This window comes from Hylobates moloch, unplaced genomic scaffold (assembly GCF_009828535.3).
Source record: "Hylobates moloch isolate HMO894 unplaced genomic scaffold, HMol_V3 SCAFFOLD_8, whole genome shotgun sequence".
Taxonomy (NCBI): domain Eukaryota; kingdom Metazoa; phylum Chordata; class Mammalia; order Primates; family Hylobatidae; genus Hylobates; species Hylobates moloch.
In genome coordinates, this window is record NW_026652283.1 from 54,501,457 (window position 1) to 54,525,700 (window position 24,244).

At 39.8% G+C, this 24,244-nt stretch overlaps 1 protein-coding gene across 8 annotated transcripts in view; it reads right to left on the bottom strand.

Moving 5' to 3' along the window:
- The window catches only part of SOAT1 (sterol O-acyltransferase 1), a 65,325-nt gene that overhangs the window by 31,243 nt on the left and 9,838 nt on the right, over positions 1 to 24,244 (bottom strand). For 5 of the 8 annotated variants that reach the window (XM_032160878.2, XM_058443416.1, XM_058443418.1 and 2 more), the window contains one exon: positions 3,740 to 3,798. The exons of 1 other annotated variant lie outside the window; for it this stretch is intronic. In XM_032160878.2, coding sequence (XP_032016769.1) covers positions 3,740 to 3,798 — 59 coding nt within the window. Of the gene's footprint in view, positions 1 to 34; positions 67 to 3,739; positions 3,799 to 13,297; positions 13,343 to 24,244 lie in introns of those variants that run through there. 2 more of the 8 variants (XM_058443421.1, XM_058443420.1) reach the window with 2 other exon arrangements.

Consider the following 24,244-nt stretch of genomic DNA (forward strand, 5'->3'; position numbering starts at 1 on the left):
AAATTCAAATTCGACTGGATGTACTGTATTTTACCTGACAACTCTAGTTCTGTGGAGCTGAAACAGCTGCCCGATGAGATTTATCAACTACCTATTCCCTTTACAATAACAAGCAGTGAATTCTGAAAAAGCTTTAGTCAGCTACACAATTATGACATAAACCTTTAGAGCTAAAAGGGACCTTGGAGACAACTAGTGCAATGCTCTCGCTTTAAAGATCAAGGAAAGATGACATGACGACTGGGAGGAACATGACACAAATTACAAATGACCGGAAAGATTCCTAACTTGCATTTTTAAAAAATTATTTGTAAAAACCCACAAGAGGAATTAGTATGTGAAAAAACAAGCCAAGTTCATGGCTCTGAACAATGTTCACATACCTATCATCTCAAGTCCTTCCATGTTAGTAAACGTCAACCAACAAATCTAAGCAACAACTAAAAAAATGTGACCAATTAGAGATCTCTTATAAATGGGATGATTTAAGTAAGATTATGTATAAAATTATTTATATATTATAAAGCACCTAGTATAAAAGCTTAGCCTGTAAGAGGACTTCTAAATGTGCTTCCCTTCTCCTACTGGCTCATCTGTTTCCTCAGTCTAGAATACTAAAATATTACAATAGTTCCCTGTCTATTCTGACTGTCTCCAAACTCTATATGCCATCCTGAACTTCCAGATCAGAACAGTAGTCCTACTATATCTTGTTCAAAAACATTGCAATTGGTTGGGTGCAGTGGCTCACGCCTGTAATCCCTGCACTTTGGGAGGCCGAGGAGGGGTGGATCATTTGAGGCCAGGAGTTCCAAGACCAGTCTGGCCAACATGGTGAAACCCCGCCTCTACCAAAAATACAAAAATTAGCTGGGCATGGTGGCACATGCCTGTAATCCCAGCTGCTGGGGAGGCTTAGGCAGGAGAATCACTTGAACCTGGGAGGCGGAGGTTGCAGTGATCAGAGATCCTGCCACTGCACTCCAGCCTGGGCGACACAGTGAAACTCTGTCTCAAAAAAACAAAAAAAAGAAATTACAATTAATAAACAATGGTAAAATATTCAATCTCATTAGACAGCAAATAATTGACAATTTTAAAACTTCTAAGTCAAATCACCTAAAGTTCACCAAATGACATTTGGTGACTCATTCAGAACAATGCATAGTCTAATACATATAGAGCATATAGTAGGGGTATAAACTAAGTAGTTAGGAATATAGAGTAGAGAGGACATCATTTCAGCTGCAATGTTCAGAAAACTGTAGAAGCAGCAAGATTTGACCTAGAATTTGAAGGATACACATTATTTTGATTGGTGAATGGAGAAAGAGGAAATTTCAGATAGAAAGAACTACACGAATGAGGGCATAAAAATCGAGAAAAAATGCTTTATAATCTAGCCTCAATTTTTCAACTTTTTCTTGCCATTGTGCCCCAATAGAGACACAGATGTCCATCAAGTGCCCTAAAATACGTACGGTGTAAGTTTTCTAACACCATTACCTTTGTTGAGGCCAATACTTCCCTTAACATCAGGGAACAAGTCTTGCACAACTCTGCAACCCTTATGTCACTTGCACAATACACATATTAATACGAGCTAAACCAAGGTCCACCTTTCTTTCAGCTTTTCCCTTACTTCATTCATTACTTTCTCCTTCTAATCCTCCTAAGTGACCAAGCTAAAAGATTTCATAATTTTATTAATATATAAAGCAGACAAGTAGAATATTCTTTAAAAAGTTTTAACTTAAATCTTTGGAACATCCCCCCATTATCTCTCTTCCCGCCACCCCTTTCTACCCCTTTTCCACAAAACCTCTACTTTCCACCCCAAACTCCCTTTCACCTTTGGGTTTGTGATTCTGTATGGGAAAAGGTTCTCCTCCCACTTTAGGTTTTTAAATAGAGGAATGATAGCAGAGACAGACTTACTTTTCACCTATTTGTGAAACTTGCCCTCACAAATAGAACATAAGTTTTTGTGTTCTTGATAAGAAGGGGAGGAGCAAAAGAGGACAAAAGAAGAATTGAAAAAGGAATAACAAAAATGTAGGTATCCTGCTTGACTAGAGAAATAAAAAGGGTCAGAAACACTCTAGTAAACCATAAAAACAAAATTAATTTTAGGCCGAGCGTGATGGCTCACGCATGTAATCCCAGCACTTTGGGAGGCCGAGGCAGGCGGATCATGAGGTCAGGAGATTGAGACCATCCTGGCTAATGCAGTGAAACCCCATCTCTACTAAAAATTACAAAAAATTAGCCAGGCGTGGTGGCATGTGCCTGCAGTCTCAGCTACTTGGGAGGCTGAGGGAGAATTGCTTGAACTCAGGAGGCAGAGGTTGCAGTCAGCTGAGATCGTGCCACTGCACTCTGGCCTGGGCGACAGAGACTCTGTCTCAAAAAAAAAACAACAACAACAGCAACAACAAAAAACAACTAGCATGTGTCTATACGTTAAATATTGTTATTTTCTTAGCCAAAATTATAAATTAGTCATCAGGTAAGAAGTTGCATAACAAATCCTTAAACGATCTCTTATGATGGAGAAACAAAGCACTAATTGGAAAAGACATTCACCAGAAATGACCTTCATCACTGTAGTGCTGGAGGCTTACACAGGTAACTTAATGGAATCAGGAAAAATAAAGTTAAACACCCCATTAACTAGGAGTCTATACCCACAATTTCGAGTGCAGTAAATACATCTTTTGAGTACCACTTTATAAAGCAGTACCATAAGGGATTACATTGTAGTCATCACAAATATGCCTACAGGATGATGGAAGGAGGACAGGGTAGATCTCTTAATGTTAAGCAAATATGTTCTTTAATAAATTTTCTGTGACAGCATCATCCTTGGACTCAAACAGTACTGATTTCCAACAAATTAGATGAAAGTACAAATACTATGCCCCTGGCCTTGGATGATAACTGAAAAACTAGGTTTGATAATAACAAAGACATTGACATCAAAGTGAGTATAAATAATCCGGCATACATTTCATGATTACAAAATTATTTCTAAATCTAGATTATTCTATAAATGCATATGTACATACATATATGCATGTAACTAAATAAATAAAACGGCCACTTCATCTTCATCACTGGATGTTTATATAGTCAAACTGGCCAATGAATTTTGGAAGTGATCTTCCCCTTGGGAAAACAGGAGTTTGCTTTGGATTTTAAGTCAACTTACACCCAGGTATTGGATTATAATGTTTTTTAAAAAAAGTGTTCTTTGCCCTCCACAATTTCCTGAGGGTACTGAAGAATTCTGGTTTGTAGAACTATTTATCCCCACTTGAAATGATTTCATGATTTTTTTTTTGAGTTGTTATTTCTACTTCCTTGACAGGGAATCTACTTCTAGATTCAGATTCAACATTTATTGGACAGCTGCTATTTACTATGAACCATGACAGATACTTTCACAAAACACTCATACGGACATTCAACGCTATCAACTATTAACATGGGGCACTAAAACCAAGATTTGCTGGTAAGAGCCAGAAAATGCCAGTGATAGATAAGATGGGAGAGAAAAAGGCAATCTGGATCCTTATACAGGATGACAAGTCAGCAGATCTCATTTTCTTGCTCCACAGGATAAGGGCAACTGATGAACTGCTTAAATAATTATCTGAACAATTTAGCATTAAAAATGTTACCAAACAAAACTCTATCTAAAACTACATTTTTGTTTCTAGAAGAGGGAGTTACTTGCCTCTGCCTCTGCTGTCAACTTTATCTTCTTTGCTATCAACTGTTTTATGTCAATTCGACCTACGGGAAGAAAAAAACATGACTTTTAAGTTGATGGATACAGCTACCTAGTAGCACTATCTAAATCATAAAGTTGAAAACAAACAAATACAAAAGTAACTGCGTAAACTGTGGTACAACCATAAAACATGACAGCATGGTTAAAATAACTAGAAGGAAATTTATATGTAAAAATACTCAGAACAAAACTAGTAAATGTACACACAGTAATTACAATGATGTTAATTATGCAATGCTATAGATCTGATTGTAACAGCATGGGAAATTAGATTCCTTGAATAGATTCTACAATTGAGACCACTAAGATGCTGGGTAAAATATTAAAAACCGAAAACCTTTTAAAACTTATTGCCAAGTTAGTACAAATCCAGAGGCAAAAAAAAAAAAAAAAAAAAGGAAAAGAAAATGAAACTAGAATCCTAGGGGACATATGAGAAATGTAAGGATTCTCGCCAAATCCTAGAAACCTTGAGCTTCTACACGGACAGCAACACAGGGTACAGTATTTTTGCAGAATAGTACACAGGGGACAATACTTTACAGAATGGCAAAGTCTAGGGCCTGCCCAAAATGGGAAGTCTAACAGGATACTGCCACATAAAACTAGGGACCACACATAAGGCTACATCCTCAGTGTATAAGAAACCAAAACAGAAGGAAATGTGTCTGTCTCTACTTGATGCTGTGCAGAGAGGGAAAATTTGCCCCAAGAAATCATAACCCCCTCACTAGAGTTTGCAATCTAAACTCACACTATCTACGTGGTCTGAAAAATCTGAGATAAATATGTTCTAAAGCTAACCCAAGGTGGGTCTCCAGGCTACTGGCAGACACAAGTGCAATTCCTCCCTGGAAGATTACAATATCAATCAAGGCCGTACAGAATTCCAACAGATAAAGTTACCATAAAAAGAAGAAGCTTGTCCCAGCTATTCGGAGGCTGAGGCAGGAGAATCGCTTGAACCTGGGAGGCGGAGGTTGCAGTGAGCTCAGATTGCGCCACTGCACGTCAGCCTGGATGACAGAGTGAGACTCTGTCTCAAAAAAAAGAAAAAAAGGAAAACAGTCAAACTTCATAAAACATACTAGGAAACTAGGCAGAATGGGAAACAGCAGAAACAAAAGCCAAGAGATGCAGATCTGAAAAACTAAAGATAATGGAATTGTTACTTTTAGGACGAAAAAATCAGAATGATTAATATATTAAGGGAAATAAAAGTGAAACTTGAAAACACAGAAAAGGAAGGCTGGCCGTGGGGGTGCACACTTGTAATCCTAGCGCTTTAGGAGGCTGATGGGGAGGATGGATTGTTGCCAGGAGTTCAAGACCAGCCTGGACAACATAGCAAGACCCCATCTCTACAAAAAAAAGTTTTAAAATTAGCCAGGCATGGTGGTGCATGCCTGTAGTCCCAGCTACCTGGGAGGCTGAGGTGAGAGGATCACTTGAACCCAAGAATTTGAGCCCGCAGTGAGCGTGATCGCACCACTGCACTCCAGCCTGGGCAACACAGTGAGACCCTGTCTCAAAAAAAAAAAAAATGGAAAGAAAAAAGGAAGGAAAACATAAGCAAGGAACAAGAAACCATTTAACCAAACAGATTTGAAAAAACCCAACAAGATTTCTCAAAACAAAAAAAAACTGAAGTTTCAAATTCAATGGATAAATTAAACAGTAGATTAAACATGTCTGAAGAGAGTACTAGTAAATGGGAATATAGATCAAAGGAAATTATACAGAGGATACCCTAGAGAAATAATGACAGACAATAATAGAGAGGTTAAAAGACACAGAAGAGGTCCAACCAAACAGCCAATTGGAGATGGGAGCCAACCACAGCTGCACTAGAGATGGAGGATAGTTCCACAACAAATACTTCTGACTTGGAATTTCTGCAGACTATAATGGAGGAAATCATTGTTATAGTCTTAGGATGAACATGAATGATAAAGATATAATGGTTCAGGCTACGCATGGTGCCTCATGCCTGTAATCCCCACACTTTGGGAGACCAAGTGGCGAGGATCAGTTGAGCCTAGGGGTTTGAGACCATCTTGGGCAATGTAGCAAGACCCTATCTCTACAATAAATGTTTTTAAAAATACAATGGTTCAAAAGAAAGCCTCAGAGGATATTTGCCAACGTGCCAAGAAAAAAGAAAAATGCCATACCTCAACCAGAAATGATTGCAAAGGATGACAAGGATTATGTCCAAGAATGTGAGTTCATGGCTGGGCATGGTGGCTCATGCCTGTAATCCCAGCACCTTGGGAGGCCGAGGTGGGAGGATCACCTGAGGTCAGGAATTCGAGACCAGCCTGGCCAACATGGCGAAACCCTACCTCTACTAAAACTATAAAAATTATCCAGGCATGGTGGCAGACACCTATAATCCCAGCTACTTGGGAGGCCAAAGCAGGGACAAGTGCTTGAACCCAGGAGGCAGAGGTTGCAGTGAGACGAGATTGCACCACTGCATGCCAGCCTGGGAGACAGAATGAGACTCCATCTCAAAAAAAAAAATACAAAAATTTGACAGGCCGTAGTGGCGTGCGCCTGTAGTCCCTGACACTTGGGAAGATGGCAGGACAATCACTTGAACCTGGGAGGTGGAAGCTTCAATGAGCCGAAATTATGCTACTGCACTCCAGCTTGGGCAACAGAGCAAGACTCTGTCTCAAAAAAATAAATAAATAAAATAAAATAATGTGAATTCATCAACTTTATAATATCCGATGCAAATAAAAGGTGCCATGAAGAAAATGGAATAAAAATTGAACTAAATAAGTCTAAAGACATCCCATATTCATTGACTAGAAGATTTAATATTGTTAATATGGCAATGCTCCCCAATTTTTCTATAGATTTAAAGCAATACTCACTAAAATTTCACCTGGCTTCTTTGCAAAAATTGACTAGCTGATCCTAAAATTCATACAGAAATTCAAGAACACAGAACAGCCATACAAATCATGAAAAAGAAAATAACAAAGCTGGAAAACTCACACTTCCCAATTTTAGAGATAGACACATAGATGATCAATGGAAAAGAACTGAGAGTCCAGAAATAAACATTCACCTTTATGATTATTAATAACTGATTTTTGACAAGGGTGCCAAGAAAAATGCAGAAAGATTCTTCTTTTCAACAAATGGAGCTGGGACAACTTAATAGCCACATGAAAAAGCATGGAGATGGACGTGGAACTCACACCATATGTAGAAACTAACTCAAAAAGGATCAAATACCTAAAAATATGGAAGAAAACAGAGGCCTTGGGCTAGACAATGACTTCTTAAACACCAAAAGAACAATCAACATTAGAAAATATAAAAAAACTATATTGATAGATTCTATCAAAATTTAAGTCACTTTTGTGCTACAAAGAACACCATCAAGAAAGTAAAAAGACAACCCACAGAATGGGAAAAAAAAATTTGCAAATCTGATTAGGGACTTGTATCCAGAATATATAAAGAACTCTTACAATTCAGCATTAAAAAGACAAATAGGCCAGGCATGGTGGCTCACATCTGTAACCACAGCACTTTGGGAGGCCAAGGTGGGAGGATCACTTAAGCCCAGGAGTTTGAGACCAGCCTGGACAATATGGCAAAACCCCTTCTCTACTAAAAATACAAAAGTTAGCTGGGCGTGGCGATGCGCACCTGTAGTCTCAGCTACTTGGGAGGCTAAGGTGAGAGGATCACTTGAACCTATGAGGCAGAGGTTGCAGTAAGCCAAGAATGTGCCACTGCACTCCAACCTAGGCTACAGAGCAAGACTATCTCAAAAATAAAGTAAAATAAAATAAAAAAATAAAAGGACAAATAGTCCAATTAAAACAGGCAAAGTAGGCCGGGTGTGGTGGCTCATGCCTGCAATCCCAGCACTTTGGGAGGCCAAGGCGAGTGGATCACCAGAGGTCGGGAGTTTGAGACCAGCCTGACCGATATGGAGAAACCCCGTCTCTACTAAAAATACAAAATTAGCCGGGCATGGTGGCACATGCCTGTAATCCCAGCTACTTGGGAGGCTGAGGCAGGTGAATCGCTTGAACCCAGGAGGCGGAGGTTGCAGTGAGCCAAGATAGCGCCATTGCTCTCTAGCCTGGGTGACAGAGTGAGACTCCATCTTAAAAAAAAAAAAAAAAAAAAAAAATGCAAAGTAACTGAACAGATATTTCTCTTAAAAAAAAAAAATGCCCAATAACCACATGAAAAGACACTCAACATCCCTGGCCATCAGGAAAATTCAAATCAAAAGTACGATGAGGTATCATTTCACACCCACTAGGATGGCTATAATCAAAAACAAAAACAACAACAAGTGTTGGCTTGAATGTGGAGAAAGAAACTTCAACTATCCAGGACATTGCTGGTGGGAATGTTAAATGGTGTAGTGCTTTGAATAACCGTCTGGAAGTTCCTCGACAGATTAAACACAGAGCCAACATATGACCTAGTAATTCCATTCCTAGGTATATACACCAGAGAAATAAAAACATGCCCTTTCAAAAACTTGTATATGAATATTTATGGGCAGCATTAGTCATAATAATAGAAAGTGGAAACAAATACCCATAAACTGAAAAACAGATTAATAAAATGTAGTATATCCATAAAATGGATTACTAAAAAAGAAACATTAATTAACCAGAAGAAATATTAATACATGCTATAATATGGGTGAAACGTAAACATTTTGCCAAGTGAAAAGAGGAAGTCACAAAAGACTACACATTGTATGATCCTATTTACATAACAATGTCCAGAACAGATAACTACTGAGACAGACAAAACACTGGTGGTTGCCTAGGAGGGTTACGACATAAAGGGAGTAACTGCTAATGGGTACAGGGTTTTGGGGAGGTGATGCTAAAAATACTCTAAAATTAATTTCATTCTAATTTCTCTGTTCTGAAATATTCCTTTCTGTATATTAAGTTACAGTAATGTAGTTTCCTGGTGTTTAACTTGACTAACTGCGGTATTCTGACTGATAATCTTTTTCGTAATTTTATAACAAAAATTGGATTTGAAAGGTATGACAGTATTTTTTATGAGAATGTGCTGCTCTGTGTAACTCCTGTGTATGGTGCATACTGAGCTTTGTTATTGTCACAGATTTAGAGACAGTTTCTTATTTTCACACTGAATCATGGTACCACTATAATTTTAAAAGCAGTGAGATTAATTTATCTCTGCCCTTTTAATAAAATATGGGTAGAGTTTTTGGGGCTTTTTTTGAGACAGGATCTCACTCTGTCATCTAGGTTGGACTGCAGTGGCACAATCACAGCTCACTGCAGCCTCTAACACTTGAGCTCAAGTGATCCTCCTGCATCAGCCGTCCCACTAGCTGGGACCATAGATGTGTGCCACCACACCCAGCTAATTTTTTTTTAAGTGTTTTGTAGAGACAAGGTCTCACTATGTTGCCCTGGCTGGTCTTGACTTGAACTCCTGGCCTCCAGCAATCCTCCTGCCTCGGCCTCCCAAAATGCTGAGATTATAGGCATTTGTCACCATGCCTGGCCCAGGGTAGAGTTAATTTTGAATGCCATCTGCCATTATTCACAAATGAGTTTGTGAATAATGAGATACTAAATATCTTTATTCTATCTTTTTAATACAGTGTCAAGTTATCTGTTATATTATAGGAACCGAGAAACATCAGACATCATTATGTGCACAGACCTACACAGATAAGTGAATGAAAGAGAATGGAATGAATACTGAAAAGTGTGAAACAAAACTACAACGTCTAGTTTGCTATCTTCGTTAAAAAAAAAAAAAACCCCTATGATAATGAACTACCATTTTGGCAGATGAATTTTTAAAATTGGGAATTTGTATTTTCTCATTTATTCTACATGGTAATAGCTTAAGTATTTTTATTTCAGCATTGACAACTGCTATTGTATATTTTGCCTAAAAAGGAAGATTAAAAGCCATTCAAATTTATAAAAGTAATTTCCCAGAAAAAATACACTGAACAGAAATATTTACTTTGACAAAATGAACTTTGGAGGCATATTTGGGATAATTTAAGCTTAATAACCCCTTCCCTTAAAAACAAACCATAAAAACATAAAAACAAACTCATACGCATACTGCTTTATAACCTGTTTTTTCACTTAAGGTATTGTAAACATTTTTCCCTGTCATTACATATTCTTCTATATTATTTTCATTGCCCTATTACTCTGTTTTTATGGTAGAAATATAATTTAATCTTCTATTGGACATTTCTTTTCACAGTATGTCACTTGGAAAAAAGACATGAAGAATGAGGAGGTACAAAATGCATCTAATCAGAGCTCTATAAGGAGAGACAATATTTGAGGTGACTACAGCTGAGAATTGGCCAGAACTGTTGAAAGACACAAATTCTAGGATAAAGTCAAAGAATTCCAAGCAGATAAATAATCTACTTAGTGCTGGGCATGGTGGCTCACGCCTGCAATCCCAGCACTTTGGGAAGCCAAGGCAGGTGGATCACCTGAGGTCGGGGGTTTGAGACCAGCCTGACCAACATGGAGAAACCTCGTCTCTACTAAAAATACAAAATTAGGTGGGCATGGTGGCACATGCCTGTAATCCCAGCTACTCGGGAGGCTAAGGGAGGAGAATCGCTTGAACCGGGGAGGCGGAGGTTGCAGTGAGCCGAGATCACACCATTGCACTCCAGCCTGGGCAACAAGAGTGAAACTCCATCTCAAAAGAAAAAATAATAATAATAATAATCTACTTGGATATATTACAGTGAAACTGTCTGACACAGGGGTTAAAAAAAACTAAAAGCACCCAGAAAGAATATCAACTACACAAGTACTGCAATTACAACACGTGCCTGACTTAACATCAGTGGAAGCCAGGAGACAGTGGAATGTCTTCAATTATCGATAGTGACGGAGTTGATGACTGGGAAGACGACTAGAGGTCATATAATAACAAGGGCTTTGAGGAAACTAAGAATTTTATGCAGGAAAATACTGAGCTGAAATTAGAAGATGCAAAGGACCACATAACAGAGAAATGCAATAAATCCAGACAAAAAGTGATGTTGTAAATGGCAAGGAGAACGGTGAGCAGAGGATTAATTTGAGATATTTACAAATTGGTAACTGATTAAGAAATATAAGGGAAGACAAATGTCCATTTGATTTTTCAGTAAGTTATATGAATATATTTTTAATTTAGTTCTATGACCAGACCATGATTTCATAAATAAACTATTTCAGAAATAAATGAAGACAAAAGCTTCTTTCCTTCAACTAATTCAGCTACCGTGGGGGAGGAGGATTGGTAAGGAGACTGTAAAAGATTAATTCTCACTACTTGTGCGTCCCTTCCAAAAAGAATGTCTATCCATAAATAACATGACAGCCATCATTACAAACAGGCTTTGGGACGCAGCCACTGGAAAGTGAGAAAACAGGTTTATTCACAGAGTCTCTGAAGACCTCACTGAAAATGACAAAGTTAAGTAAGTGGAAGAAAAATATATTTTTAAATGCCAATTCATTTTCCTTTACCTTCAAAATACCTCTTCATACAATATTCCAAAGAAATTCTTAACTTTCTACAATTTAAAATTTAAAAATTAGATGTTAAAAAAAAGTCAAAAGAATGCCTAAAAGCTAATATCCACTGCTTTCCTTTTTTTTTTTTTTTTTTTTTTTTTTTTTTTTTTTTTAAAGACAGGTTCTCACTCTGTTGCCCAGGCTAGGGGGCAGTGGCTATGGCATGATCATAGCTCACTGTGGCCTGGAACTCCTAGGTTCAAGGGATCCTCCCGCCTCAGCCTCCCAAGTAGCTAGGACTACAGGCACATGCCACCACACTCATGTGCCACCACACCCACCTAATTTAAAAAAAAAAAAACTTGTAAAGGCAGAGCCTCGCTATGTTGCCCAGGCTGGTCTTGAACTCCTGGCCTCCAGCAATCCTCATGCCTTGGCATCTGAAATTGTTGGGATTACAAGGATGAGCCACCATCCCCACCCGCATCCAATGATTTGAAGAACTATTTATGAGCACTCAACTCAAGGCTTCTCAATGTCTAAAACACTGACCCTGAAACAATGATAAGCCAGGACTGAGGATGATGTAATTTCTGAATCATTTGCCTACCTCTAGTAACACACTAACTGCTAACACTAGGAGTCAGTTATTTGCTATCCGAAACTTAATAGAACCCCACATAAGTCCATAAGGAAAACTATTCAACATTTTTTCCCTTAAATTTCTGATTTCTAAAAAAATCAGCCTTGCAATACTTATCTTCATGAATAAATGCTATCTCTTTTAAAACCTACTATATTTAATGGGAATGTTTAAAATTTATTCCTTGACATGTCAAAAATCTTATTTTAACCAGTTTTGATGAAAATTTTTGTAAAATTATGACATGCTTTGTCACCCTAAAAAAAACACCAGACTCCAGGTGTGCTGGCTCACACCTATTATCATCCCAGCACTTTGTGAGGCTGAGACAGCAGGGTCGCTTGAAGCCAGGAGTTTGAGACCAGCCTGAGCAACAAAGCGAGACCCCCATTCTCTACAAAAAAATAAAACAAAAATGTACTTTACCCTACATAATCTTCAGGACAAGAGAGAGAGATCCATTATTGTACTATACTATTATAGTGATACCTTTAGCAAAAACGGAAATGAGGAGTGCAATCAGGCCCCATTCAGCAGTCCTGGGGAGCTGTGCCTTTCTACCTAGGCTGCTTCCACAGTGTTCTCCCTAACAATCCTATACTTCTATTACTATAGTCAATCTACCGCCAAAGTTACACAGAAGAAAAGAGACAAATAACCAGGCTTGTTAAATTGGTAACTAATTTACTCAATGTATATACTCATCCATTATTAAGTAAAAGCCCACTGAGGACCCAATACATGCAGGGCAAACCCTCCCTTCAGGATCTCAGGAGAAAACTACAAATAGGGAAAAGGACAATACAGAGAAGCGCTGTGGGAGAATGACGGGTGTAGGAGGCTTTTGCAGAGGAGTCAATATTTGAACTGAGTCTCAAATAATAAAGAAAAATTATGGTGAACAAATGCTAGAAACATTATTCCAGGCAAAGGAATGAAGTATGAAGACTTGTTGGATTTTTCCGAGGCCTGAGGCTCAGTCAGATGCCTCTTAATGCCATGCTCTCTTTTCTTGACAATATTGTATTTAATAGGCTTTGGCCTAAGGGAAGCTTATCTACTTACTTTCTAGGCCACTAGTTACATTCCTGATCAGTGTCATCCTATAAACATACAATGTGTGGCCAGGCACGGTGGCTCACACCTGTAATCCCAGTACTTTGGGAGGCCGAGGCAGGCAGATCACCAGAGGTCAGGAGTTCGAGACCAGCCTGACCAACATGGGGAAACCCCGTCTCTACTAAAAATACAAAATTAGCCAGGCGTGGTGGCGCATGCCTATAATCCCAGCTACCTGGGAGGCTGAGGCAAGAGAATCGCTTATACCTGGGACGCGGAGGTTGTGGTGAGCCAAGATCGCACCATTGTACTCCAGCCTGGGAAACAAGAGCAAAACTCGGTCTAAAAAAAAAAAAAAATACATACATACATACATACATATATATAGATATAGATATAGATATATAGATATATACACATAAAATGTGAATCACCATGTGCAATTTTAAAATTTTTAAGAGCCACATTAAAAAGTAAAAAGAAACGGGTGCCAGTAAGTCTCTGAAATCTGACATATCACAACTATAGTGTTTCTCAATCCAGACTAGCCACATTTCAAGTGCTCAATCAGACTATATTAAACAGTGTACTTCTAGTGGCGACCATACTGAACAATGTAATTCTAGATGAAGAGTCAGAAAGCTTTTTCCGTAATGGGCAGTATAGTCTGCAACTATGTAACAACTACTCAACTCTACTGTGATAACATGAGAAAGCACTACAAACACAAAAGAATGAACATGGCCACATTTGCCAACTTTGTTCTAGATGGCCAAGTTTACTGTAAATCTGGTTGGCAAATAAAACGGACAAGTACATACACATTATTTTTTATATTGTAACATAGCCATGGTGAACACTGCCAGTTGCTTCCCAAATAAGGACATGCATGCCACTGCCTTTGTCAGAAACTGATTTAAAAATGGGCCTGAGTATTAGGCAGCAAAGAGATGACCCACTCAAGCTTATTGACTAGGACAAATTTCAAGAGGTCCTTATTGTACGTGTGTGGTCAGAGTTTAAGAAAAGCAACAAGGATGGTAAGGATGATGTGGAATTCTAGGGCTAGTAATAAACATCAGGAAAGCTGTTACTATCCTGAGGCCAGAAAGGGCAAAGGGGGTAAAGGGTTAGTGGAACCCAGAGAGAACTCTTTAGAGAGAAATATTAGAAAGGAGCGACAGTTACCTACCAGGGAGAGAACCTTAGTTATAAACACACCCACCTTACTCTCTGCTCTTAGATCTCCTGAAGTTCCCCAACTGGCCAAGCCTACCAGAACCACACAGGGCATTGGAGACTATTGTTGCAGTTCTTAAGGTCAGTCTCCCAGGAAACAAAGTAGGGTAGAAAAGACTGGAGAGGCGGCCGGGCGCGGTGGCTCATGCTTGTAATCCCAGCACTTTGGGAGGCCGAGGCAGGCGGATCACGAGGTCAGGAGATCGAGACCACGGTGAAACCGCGTCTCTACTAAAAATGAAAAAAATTAGCCGGGCGTGGTGGCGGCGCCTGTAGTCCCAGCTACTCAGAGAGGCTGAGGCAGGAGAATTGCTTGAACCCGGGAGGCGGAGCTTGCAGTGAGCCGAGACTGCGCCACTGCACTCCAGCCTGGGCGACAGAGTGAGACTCCGTCTCAAAAAAAAAAAAAAAGAAAAGAAAAGACTGGAGAGGCAAAAGGTAGATAGCTAGCATAACTTTTAATCTAACTCTGGCCAATGAGACATGAGAAGTCTGTTGGGGAATTTCTAGGGAAGGTTTCATCGCTAAAGAGAAAGACAGGGAAAGAGACAGTTTCTCTTCTGATAGAAGTCATTGTTTTGGTTTTCCAGTTTTCATCACCAGCACGGACTTACTAACCCTCTGTCATTATTTCTATCTGTCCCTTATCACCACCACCAATTTCCTGGACCCACCATGCCACACGCCGACTCCAGAAATTACCTGCTATCTGCCTACTGATTCCAAATTGCCATGCGCTACAGAAAAAGTTAGGAAAATGGGCCCATTCTAAACTGCTGCTGTCAAGCCTCAGGCAGGCCTGCAATGAAAATATGCAATCTTTGTCTCTGCCTCTTGATGAATCTCTATGACATTCCTCACAAAAGTAGTTCGAAACTTTTCCCACTTTCAAGTCCCAGCCCCACCAAGTAACTTTTAGTTGTTCAGTTTTGGTACCAAATCCTTAAATGTCTTCTATGTTTCTTAATTTTTGCTGTCTTTCATCCTCTTCTCCAACATTTGTGTCAGAGGAAAGAGTAGCCCATCTCTTTTTCAAGACTAACCCTTCAAACTATTATTGTCTTAATCGTTCCCTATTCAAAAAGTTCAACCCACTGAGTCAATTATATTGTCCATATTTACATTCAGAGACAATCTGTCCTTTAAAAATCATGTTTCAGAAATTATGATATGGATGTCATCAATGATACTGAAATTAAAATCTGTAGTTCTTCGACTAACACTCATCAAGTATTACATATTTGTTTTTTAAAAATAAGTAATTGAACATCAAACCTATGATTTAACGATTTATTAGGTTGAGAATAAATTTTCAAGTGAATTTTTTAAAGTTACATAGTAATAGTAATAATATAATGGCAAAATAACTGAAATTTGAGAAACGATTTTTTTTTTTTAAAAAACAGTCCTTTTGAAGATCACTTAACCCTCATGACATGCTGCATTTTTCCTTCTAATATAAAATGTTCTGAGAAAGAAGTTTACACTTCTTATCTTTGTTTTCTTGCTAGCCAATAGTTTCCACCCATTTCTGCAACTCTTCTTTCCCTGAAGACGTTATGGCCTCCAAATTTCTAAATCCGCATACTTGTTAAACCTGTTACAAATTTTAACATATAGTCTTGCTCTGTCACCTAGGCTGGAGTGCAGTGGTGCAATCCTAGCTCACTGCGACCTCTAACTCCTGGGCTCAAGCAATCCTCCCACCTCAGCCTCCTGAGTAGCTTTGGTTACAGGCACATGTTACCATGCCCACCTAATTTTTTTATATTTTTGTAAAGATGGGGTCTTGATATGTTGTCCAGACTGGTCTTGAACTCCTGATCTCAAGCAATCCTTCCACCTCAGCCTCTCAAAGTACATGGATTATAAGCGTGAGCCACCACATCTGGCCTCATTTCTATTTTTAAAATAAAGAAACTGAGATTCAAAGAAATTAAACATCTTGTACACTGTCACATGGCCAATAAGTAACTGAGCCTGAAGAAATCCATATCTTCTGACCCCTAGTCATGAAGCATTAAAAAAAAAAAAAAAAAAAAAAAGGCCAGCCAACCTATGTGATTACACTCATAAAAATGACTAAGGAATACTAAGCAGTGACTAATAACCAATTTTCAAGTTGCAGTTCTTTTAACAAATGTTTTCTTCATCTACTTGTGGCAAGAACAGAATTAGCTAACATGTAGGCACTGACTAGTTTATTGCCTAGAAATTCAAACTCATTTTTAAATCCTGATTGTTTTCTAAAAAACTCTCATTGACCATGTCTTAGAATACCTACATTTCAGCTTCACTTTGTTCTCCACAAAGCGATACAAAAGTCACTTGAAAAATCACGTTTATGTCCATAGTATGGTTAGGCTTAGGAGTATTTCCTGAAAGAGTCAATCACTTTTCAATCTCAATAATAAAAGGGAAGATGATAGTAAAATCCATCTGTAATCGTCTACTGCTCCACTGACCACAAAAACTTTACAAAGTTCTCAACTACTCACGTCTGCACTACTTCAGAAAAATGGAATCTGAGCCAGAAACGTGGATTAGTATATGCTCATACAGAAACAGAGACTTAATAATGTTGAAACAACTCACTAGCCATTTTGGAAAACTAAAAAATTAGACCCCAATGATGAATGCATCGCTCGAAACTAAATTTCACATGGATCAAATATTTCAATATAAAACACCACAAAGGAAAAAAAAAGTCATTGTTTTCTTTTTTTCATAATTTTGGATGATTTCTAAGCATGACAAAGAAAACCTATAAGCAGCCAGGCGTGGTGGCTCATGCCTGTAATCCCAGCACTTTGGGAGGCTGAGGTGGGTGGATCACTTGAGGTCAGCAGTTCGAGACCAGCCTGGCTGACATGGTGAAACCCTGTCTCTACTAAAAATACAAAAATTAGTGCAGCGTGGTGGTACACGCCTGTAATCCCAGCTACTCAGGAGGCTGAGGCAGGAGAATCGCTTGAACTCGGGAGGCAGAGGCTGCAGTGAGCCAAGATCACGCCATTGCACTCCACTCCAGCCTGGGCAACAGAGCGAGACTCCATCTCAAAAAACAAAAACAAAAACAAAACAACACTATAACAATTAAAAGAATATTTGATATATAAAAACAAAACATGGCAAAGCATACACACATAAGCAAAGTCAAAAGACAAATCACTAGTTAGAAAATATTCAAAGTACATAATCAAAGGATTAATTTATTTAATATAGAAAAAGCTCTTAGAAATAATAACCACCAGGCCGGGCGCGGTGGCTCACGTCTGTAATCCCAGCACTTTGGGAGGCCAAGGTGGGCAGATCACAAGGTCAGGAGATCGAGACCAGCCTGCCTAACGCGGTGAAACCCCGTCTCTACTAAAAATACAAAAAATTAGCCGGGCATGGTGGCAGGCGCCTGTAGTCCCAGCTACTCGGGAGGCTGAGGCAGGAGAATGGCGTGAACCCAGGAGGCGGAGCTTGCAGTGAGCCGAGATCGTGCCACTGCACTCCAGCCTGGGCGACAGAGCAAGACTCCGTCTCAAAAAAAAAAAAAAAAAGAAATAATAACCACCAGATAAGGAATAAAAGTGAGCAAAGGATATGAACAGGCTTTTAAAGAAAAAAAAAATACATGGTCAATAAATATGAAACAATTTCCCCACCTCGCTTAAAATTCATGAGAACAAATTTATGCTATATGTATACTGTTTTTCACCCATCAAATCAGGAGTTTTAAAAGACTGGTAAGATTATTGCCAAGAGTGTGGTGAAACAGTATAGATAGGAATATAAAGTGGCATAACATTTTTTAAAGGAAATTTGATAATATCTAAATTTTAAATGCAAAAGCCCTTTGACCTAGCAATTTCACTTTTAAGAATGTATCCTGGCCAGGTGCAGTGGCTCACGCCTGGAATCCCAGCACTTTGGGAGGCTGAGGCAGGCGGCGCACTAGGTCAGGAGTTCGAGACCAGCCTGACCAACATGGTGAAACCCCGTCTCCACTAAAAATACAAAAATTAGCCAGGCATGGTGGCGCACACTTGTAATCCTAGCTACTCAGGAGGCAGAGACAGGAGAATCACCTGAACCAGGGAGGCGGAGGTTGCAGTCAGCTAAAATCACGCCATTGCACTCCAGCTTGGGCGAAAGAGTGAGACTCTGTCTCAAAAAAAAAAAAAAAAGAATATATCCTATAGGTATACCAGTACAAGTAAGCAATGACGTTGTTTCATGATGCTCTCTGTAGCACTGTTTGTAATACTGCAACTCTGGAAACAGCCTAAGTTTCCATCAATAAGGGGCAAGTTAAATAAACTGCCAAGCATCTGTACAGCAGAAATACTACACAGGTATTTAAAAGAATTACATACACTAAATGAAAAGATGTCTGAGACTTACAAAGTAGAGAAGAAACAAACTGCAGAAGAGATCTTAAATATGATCCCACATGTAAAAAAAAAATATTACTTGAGGGAGGAAATATTACTTAATAACTTTCTATAGTGTTTGAATTTTTTCAATGAGTATATATTACTTTAAATTTAAAAAAATATATAAGCATATTTTAGCAATTTGTTTAATAAAACCAAACTTCTTTTTTTTTTGGGACGGAGTCTTACTCTGTTGCCCAGGCTGGAGTGCAGTGGCGCGGTCTCGGCTCACTGAAACCTCTGTCTCTCGGGTTCAAGCGATTCTACTGCCTCAGCCTCCTGAGTAGCTTGGATTACTGGCACCCACCACCACGTCCAGCTGATTTTTTTATTTTTAGTAGAGACAGAGTTTGATCATGTTGGTCAGGCTAGTCTCGAACTCCTGACCTCAAGCGATCTGCCTGCCTCGGCCTCCCAAAGTGCTGGGATTACAGGCATGAGCCACCGTGCCCGGCCATCTGGGAACTATATTACTCAACCAGAGTAACTTTGGCTTCTTTTTCTTTTATCACCACATCTGTATCAACTGTGTAGGCTGCCTGTACATGCAAGAAGATAATTTGTCTTATTACCACTAAACTGTTACAACATCATATTGTCTTGTTTTAAATCAAGAGATAATTTCTGGTAGGAATATTAGAGGATTTCATGTAGATTATAATTCTCTGTTGATATACAACAGATTATAAAAGCTACCTTAGGAACCGGGACAGAAGAGTGGACAGCACTGCCAATAAGATAATACCTTAATGAGGCCAGGCACAGTGGCTCACGCCTGTAATATCAGCACTTTGGGAGGCTGAGGCGGGCGGATCACCTGAGGTCAGGAGTTCGAGACCAGCCTGACCAACATGGAGAAACCTCATCTCTACTAAAAACACAAAATAAGCCAGGCGTGGTGGCGCATGCCTGTAATCCCAGCTACTCAGGAGGCTGAGGGAGGAGAATCGCTTGAACTTGGGAGGTGGAGGTTGTGGTGAGCTGAGATCGTGCCAATGCACTCCAGCCTGGGCAATAAGAGCAAAACTCCGTCTCAAAAAAAAAAAAAAAAAGATAATACCTTGATGAACACAGTGCTATATACTCAGAAAGTGCTTTCATATTTGCTATCCTTGGCTTTGCATAAAAGGCAACCTAAGCACTGACAAGCTGTAAGATTTGTCCAAAATCGTTCACACAAGTAGGTCATCAGTCAATGACAACATATACAGTAAGACTTCAAGTCCTATTTTTTTTTTTTAATCTGCAAATCTTCCAGTAGTTAAGACCATTTTTTTTTTTTTTTTGAGACAGAGTCTCGCTCTATCGCCCAGGCTGGAGTGCAGTGGCGCAATCTCGGCTCACTGCAAGCTCCGCCTCCCGGGTTCACGCCATTCTCCTGCCTCAGCCTCTCCGAGTAGCTGGGACTACAGGCGCCCACCACCACGCCCGGCTAATTTTTTTTTTGTATTTTTAGTAGAGACGGGGTTTCACCGTGGTCTCGATCTGTCGACCTCGTGATCCGCCCGCCTTGGCCTCCCAAAGTGCTGGGATTACAAGCGTGAGCCACCGTGCCCGGCAAGACCATTTTTTTAAGAGATGGGGTCTCACTATGTTGCCCAGGCTGGACTCCAACTCCTAGGCTCAAACGATCCTCCCAAGCAGCTCAGACTATAGATGGAAGCCACCACATAGAACATGTTGATACAGTATTTCTGAGAACTGACATCACCTTTACAACAAAACCAGAGCCCCTATTAAGCATCTAGAATGCTACAGTAATCGAACACTGACCATTTCTTCTTGCATGTGTTTTGCTCTCCTCTTCTAGAAGCTGTAGATGTCTATTTAGTTTACCATCCTGATGAAGTTGCATCTACAACAGTCATGTCATCTGACATTCCTTCAACTACTGTAACTGTATCTATGTTTGAAATGCCTTACCTGACATTGTCATGTTGAGGATTACAAGTGGCAGCGGCAGACATCCCACATAACCCAGGTATACAATCATTTCCGACCAGCCGTCTGTTTTGGCAAACAGTGTTTTCACTCACAACTGCCAACTGCACAGATTTCTTCTTTTGGGGTATTAAAGGTGGTCTTTCTAAATCCAGAAAACCTAGTCGTCTTTCATTTAACATTAAGTATGCAAGTCACTGTTTTTAGTGCTAGAGGTTTAAAGGGAGTTGACTGAAAAAGGTTGAGATGTGCTGGTTTTGAAAAGGAAATATCTTTATTATGTCCTACTACAACAATCGTCTCTGCCTTGTCACACTAGCATTTGTGACTCCTTGAAATACTTGGTCTAGGTCAGCATATGGTGGTGCTACTTTTTTTTTTTTTTTTTTTTGAGATGGAGTCTCGCTCTGTTGCCCAGGCTGGAGTGCAGTGGCATGATCTTGGCTCACTGCAAGCTCCTCCTCCCGGGTTCACGCCATTCTCCTGCCTCAGCCTCCCGAGTAGCTGGGACCACAGGCGCCCGCCACCACGCCCAATTTTTTATATTTTTAGTAGAGGCGGGGTTTCACCATGTTAGCCAGGATAGTCTTGATCTCCTGACCTCGTGATCCACCCGCCTCGGCCTCCCAAAATGCTGGAATTACAGACGTGAGACACCACGCTCGGCTTTTGGTGGTGCTACTTTTAACGCTTCTGGAACCCTCATTAACAAATACCTTCAGTGTGTGCCATTTCACAATGAATTTAACTAATTTCCACCACCTCAGCAGCAGTAAAAGAAGGAAACACTGCCCCACTCACCAAATGTATACCAATTACTGCTTGCTATTTGAACTATCTGCTTCTATGCTTCATATCAAGTCCTTTGACTTGCTTCAATGTGCATGTGTCAAATTTAGAGCCACTTTTGTCTTCCTGGGCCCACTGGAGGGTCCCCAGCAAGGGCCACTACCCACCAGCTGCCAGGGCAGTTGGCTGGGCACTGAGAGGCTGTTGGAGCCTTATCTTCTTAATTACTTCTGGCCTTTCCAATTTGCTCTATACTCCTACCCATGAAAACCAACCACAAATCCATCTGTACCACCTACCCCTCCATCCTCTCTGAAAGCAAACAAAACACCACACACACAACACTATACTGTCTTAAAGTCTTTGCAAATGTATACCTCTGTGGATTGAAAGCCCTCTCCCAGTCTTCTTATCTCAAAGGCCAAACTCAAAATCTACTTCAGTGAGACTTTCCTCCATTCTAAAGCAAGGGCTCCCCAACCCCATCGGTCTCTATTTGGTTACTATAACTCACTTAACTCCTATTTATAACAAAGGATTGTTTTATATTTGGGTATCTTATGCACACCAACTTCAAGATCCCTATTAACAAACCTGGTACCCTATCTTACATTTAGATCAAAGGTGCTTAACTGACACCAGATTATTAATCTGTTGGCCTGAAGGCTATCATCAAAAGACAGATAATAACAAGTCTTGGTGAGGATATGGAGAAACTGGAACTCTCATACATTGCTGGTGGGAACATAAGAAGGAGTGGCTATTTTGGAAAAGTACTGCAGTTCCTCAAAAAGTTAAACATACATTTACCATGACTCAGCAACTCAGCTCTTACATATATACCCAAGAAAACTGAAAACACATATTCCATAAACTTCTACACAAATATTCATAGCAGCAGCATTCATAATAGCCAATCATTGTAAATAACCCCCCCAAAATAAATATCAACTGAAAGATAAGCAAACTGTATCATACTTATATGATGAAATATTATTCAGCCACAAAAAAAAAAATGAAGTACTGATACATACTAAAACATACTGCTCAGGAGGCTGAGGCAGGAAGATCGAGGCCAGGAGACCAAGGAAGCAATGTGCTATAATCATGCCTGTGAATAGCCCCTGCACTCCAGCCTGGACAGCAGAGCAAGATTTCGCCTCAAATCAAAAAACCAAACAAACATGCAAAACATTATGCTAAGTGCAAGCAGCCAGACACAAAGGCCACATGTTCTACGAATCCCCTTATAAGAAATGCCCAGATCAAGCAAATCCAAAGTGACAGGAAGTATATTAGTGGTTGCTAGAGGCTAAGAGAAGAGAGGAATGGGACTCCTTTCCGGGGTGATAAAAATGTTTTGGAATTAAACAGCAGTGACGGTTCTACAATCTTGTAAATATATTAGCAACCAATGAATTATAAACTTTAAAACAGTGACTTTAATGGTATGCAAACATATTACTAAAAAATTAAAACGAATGGAGGCCTGGCATGGTGGCTCATGCCTATAATACCAGCACTTTGGGAGGTCGGGGCAACCAGATCACTTGCCAGAGTTCGAGACCAGCCTGGCCCACATGTTGAAGCCCGGACTCTTAAAATACAAAAATTAGCTGGGCATGGTGGCACATGCCTGTGATCCCAGCTACTCGGGAGGATGAGGCAGGAGGATCACTTGAGACTGGGAGGTGGAGGTTGCAGTGTGCCAAGATTGCACCACTCCAGCCTAGGCGACAACGTGAGACTGTCTCAAAAAAAAAGGGAGGGAAAAAGGAAGAGAAGGGGATGGGGGAAAAGGGAAGAAACAAAGGAGGAGGAAAAGGGGAAGAAAAAGGAGAAAAAGGGCTGGGCATGGTGGCTCACGCCTATAATCCCAGCACTTTGGGAGGCTAAGGTTGGTGCATTACCTGAGGCCAAAAGTTCGAGACCAGCCCTGACCAACATAGTGAAACATGTAAAAATACAAAGTTATCTGCGCGTTGTGATGCATGCTTGTAATCCCAGCTACTTGGGAGGCTGAAGCAGGAGAATGGCTTGAACCCAGGAGGCAGAGGTTGCAGTGAGCCGATATTGCATTACTGCACTCCACTGTGGGCAACAAGAGAAAAACTGTCTCAAAAAGAAGAAAAAGGAGAGAAAGAAAGGGCACCTAGACCAGGCTGGGCACGGTGGCTCAGGCCCATAATCCCAGAACTTTGGGATTACTCCCAAAGCACTTACTCCCCAAGGTGAATAAATGTTACAATATGTGAAGAAACATTTTCAAATTAGCATTACTTACATTAAACCAAAGAGGTTGTTATACTTCTTGATTTAAGCTAACCAATTCAATTTTTAACACCGGCACTAAAACCTGGATTGACTAAAACAATGAACTAGGACAATAAAGAACAATGAAAATACATAGAAATTAGAAGAATTTAGAATCTTTTTAAAAACTTGGGACGTAAAGAGAATGATCATATACAGTGACAAAGTTTCAATTAAAATAACCTTTCTGTCCCAAGAACTGGAAGGAACAAACAAGCATGAAGTTTTTAATGTGTGAGAATGCAGGCAAGGGAAACAAGCTGGGTTCTAAGTCCCTAAATCATGGAAGGAGAATTCTCCCCAGTATTGGCTCATCCTCCTTTGCATAAATTTCACATTTTATATCACACTAAAACTAGCCCATATGCAATATAAATATGTCATATATAGCTAACTAAGAGCCTATCAATAAACCTCATTATGCCAACTCAAGCAGCAATATTTACATTCCTAGTGGGATCCAGCTGTTGATATTTAAGTTTAATTAAATTTAGGTAGGAAAAAC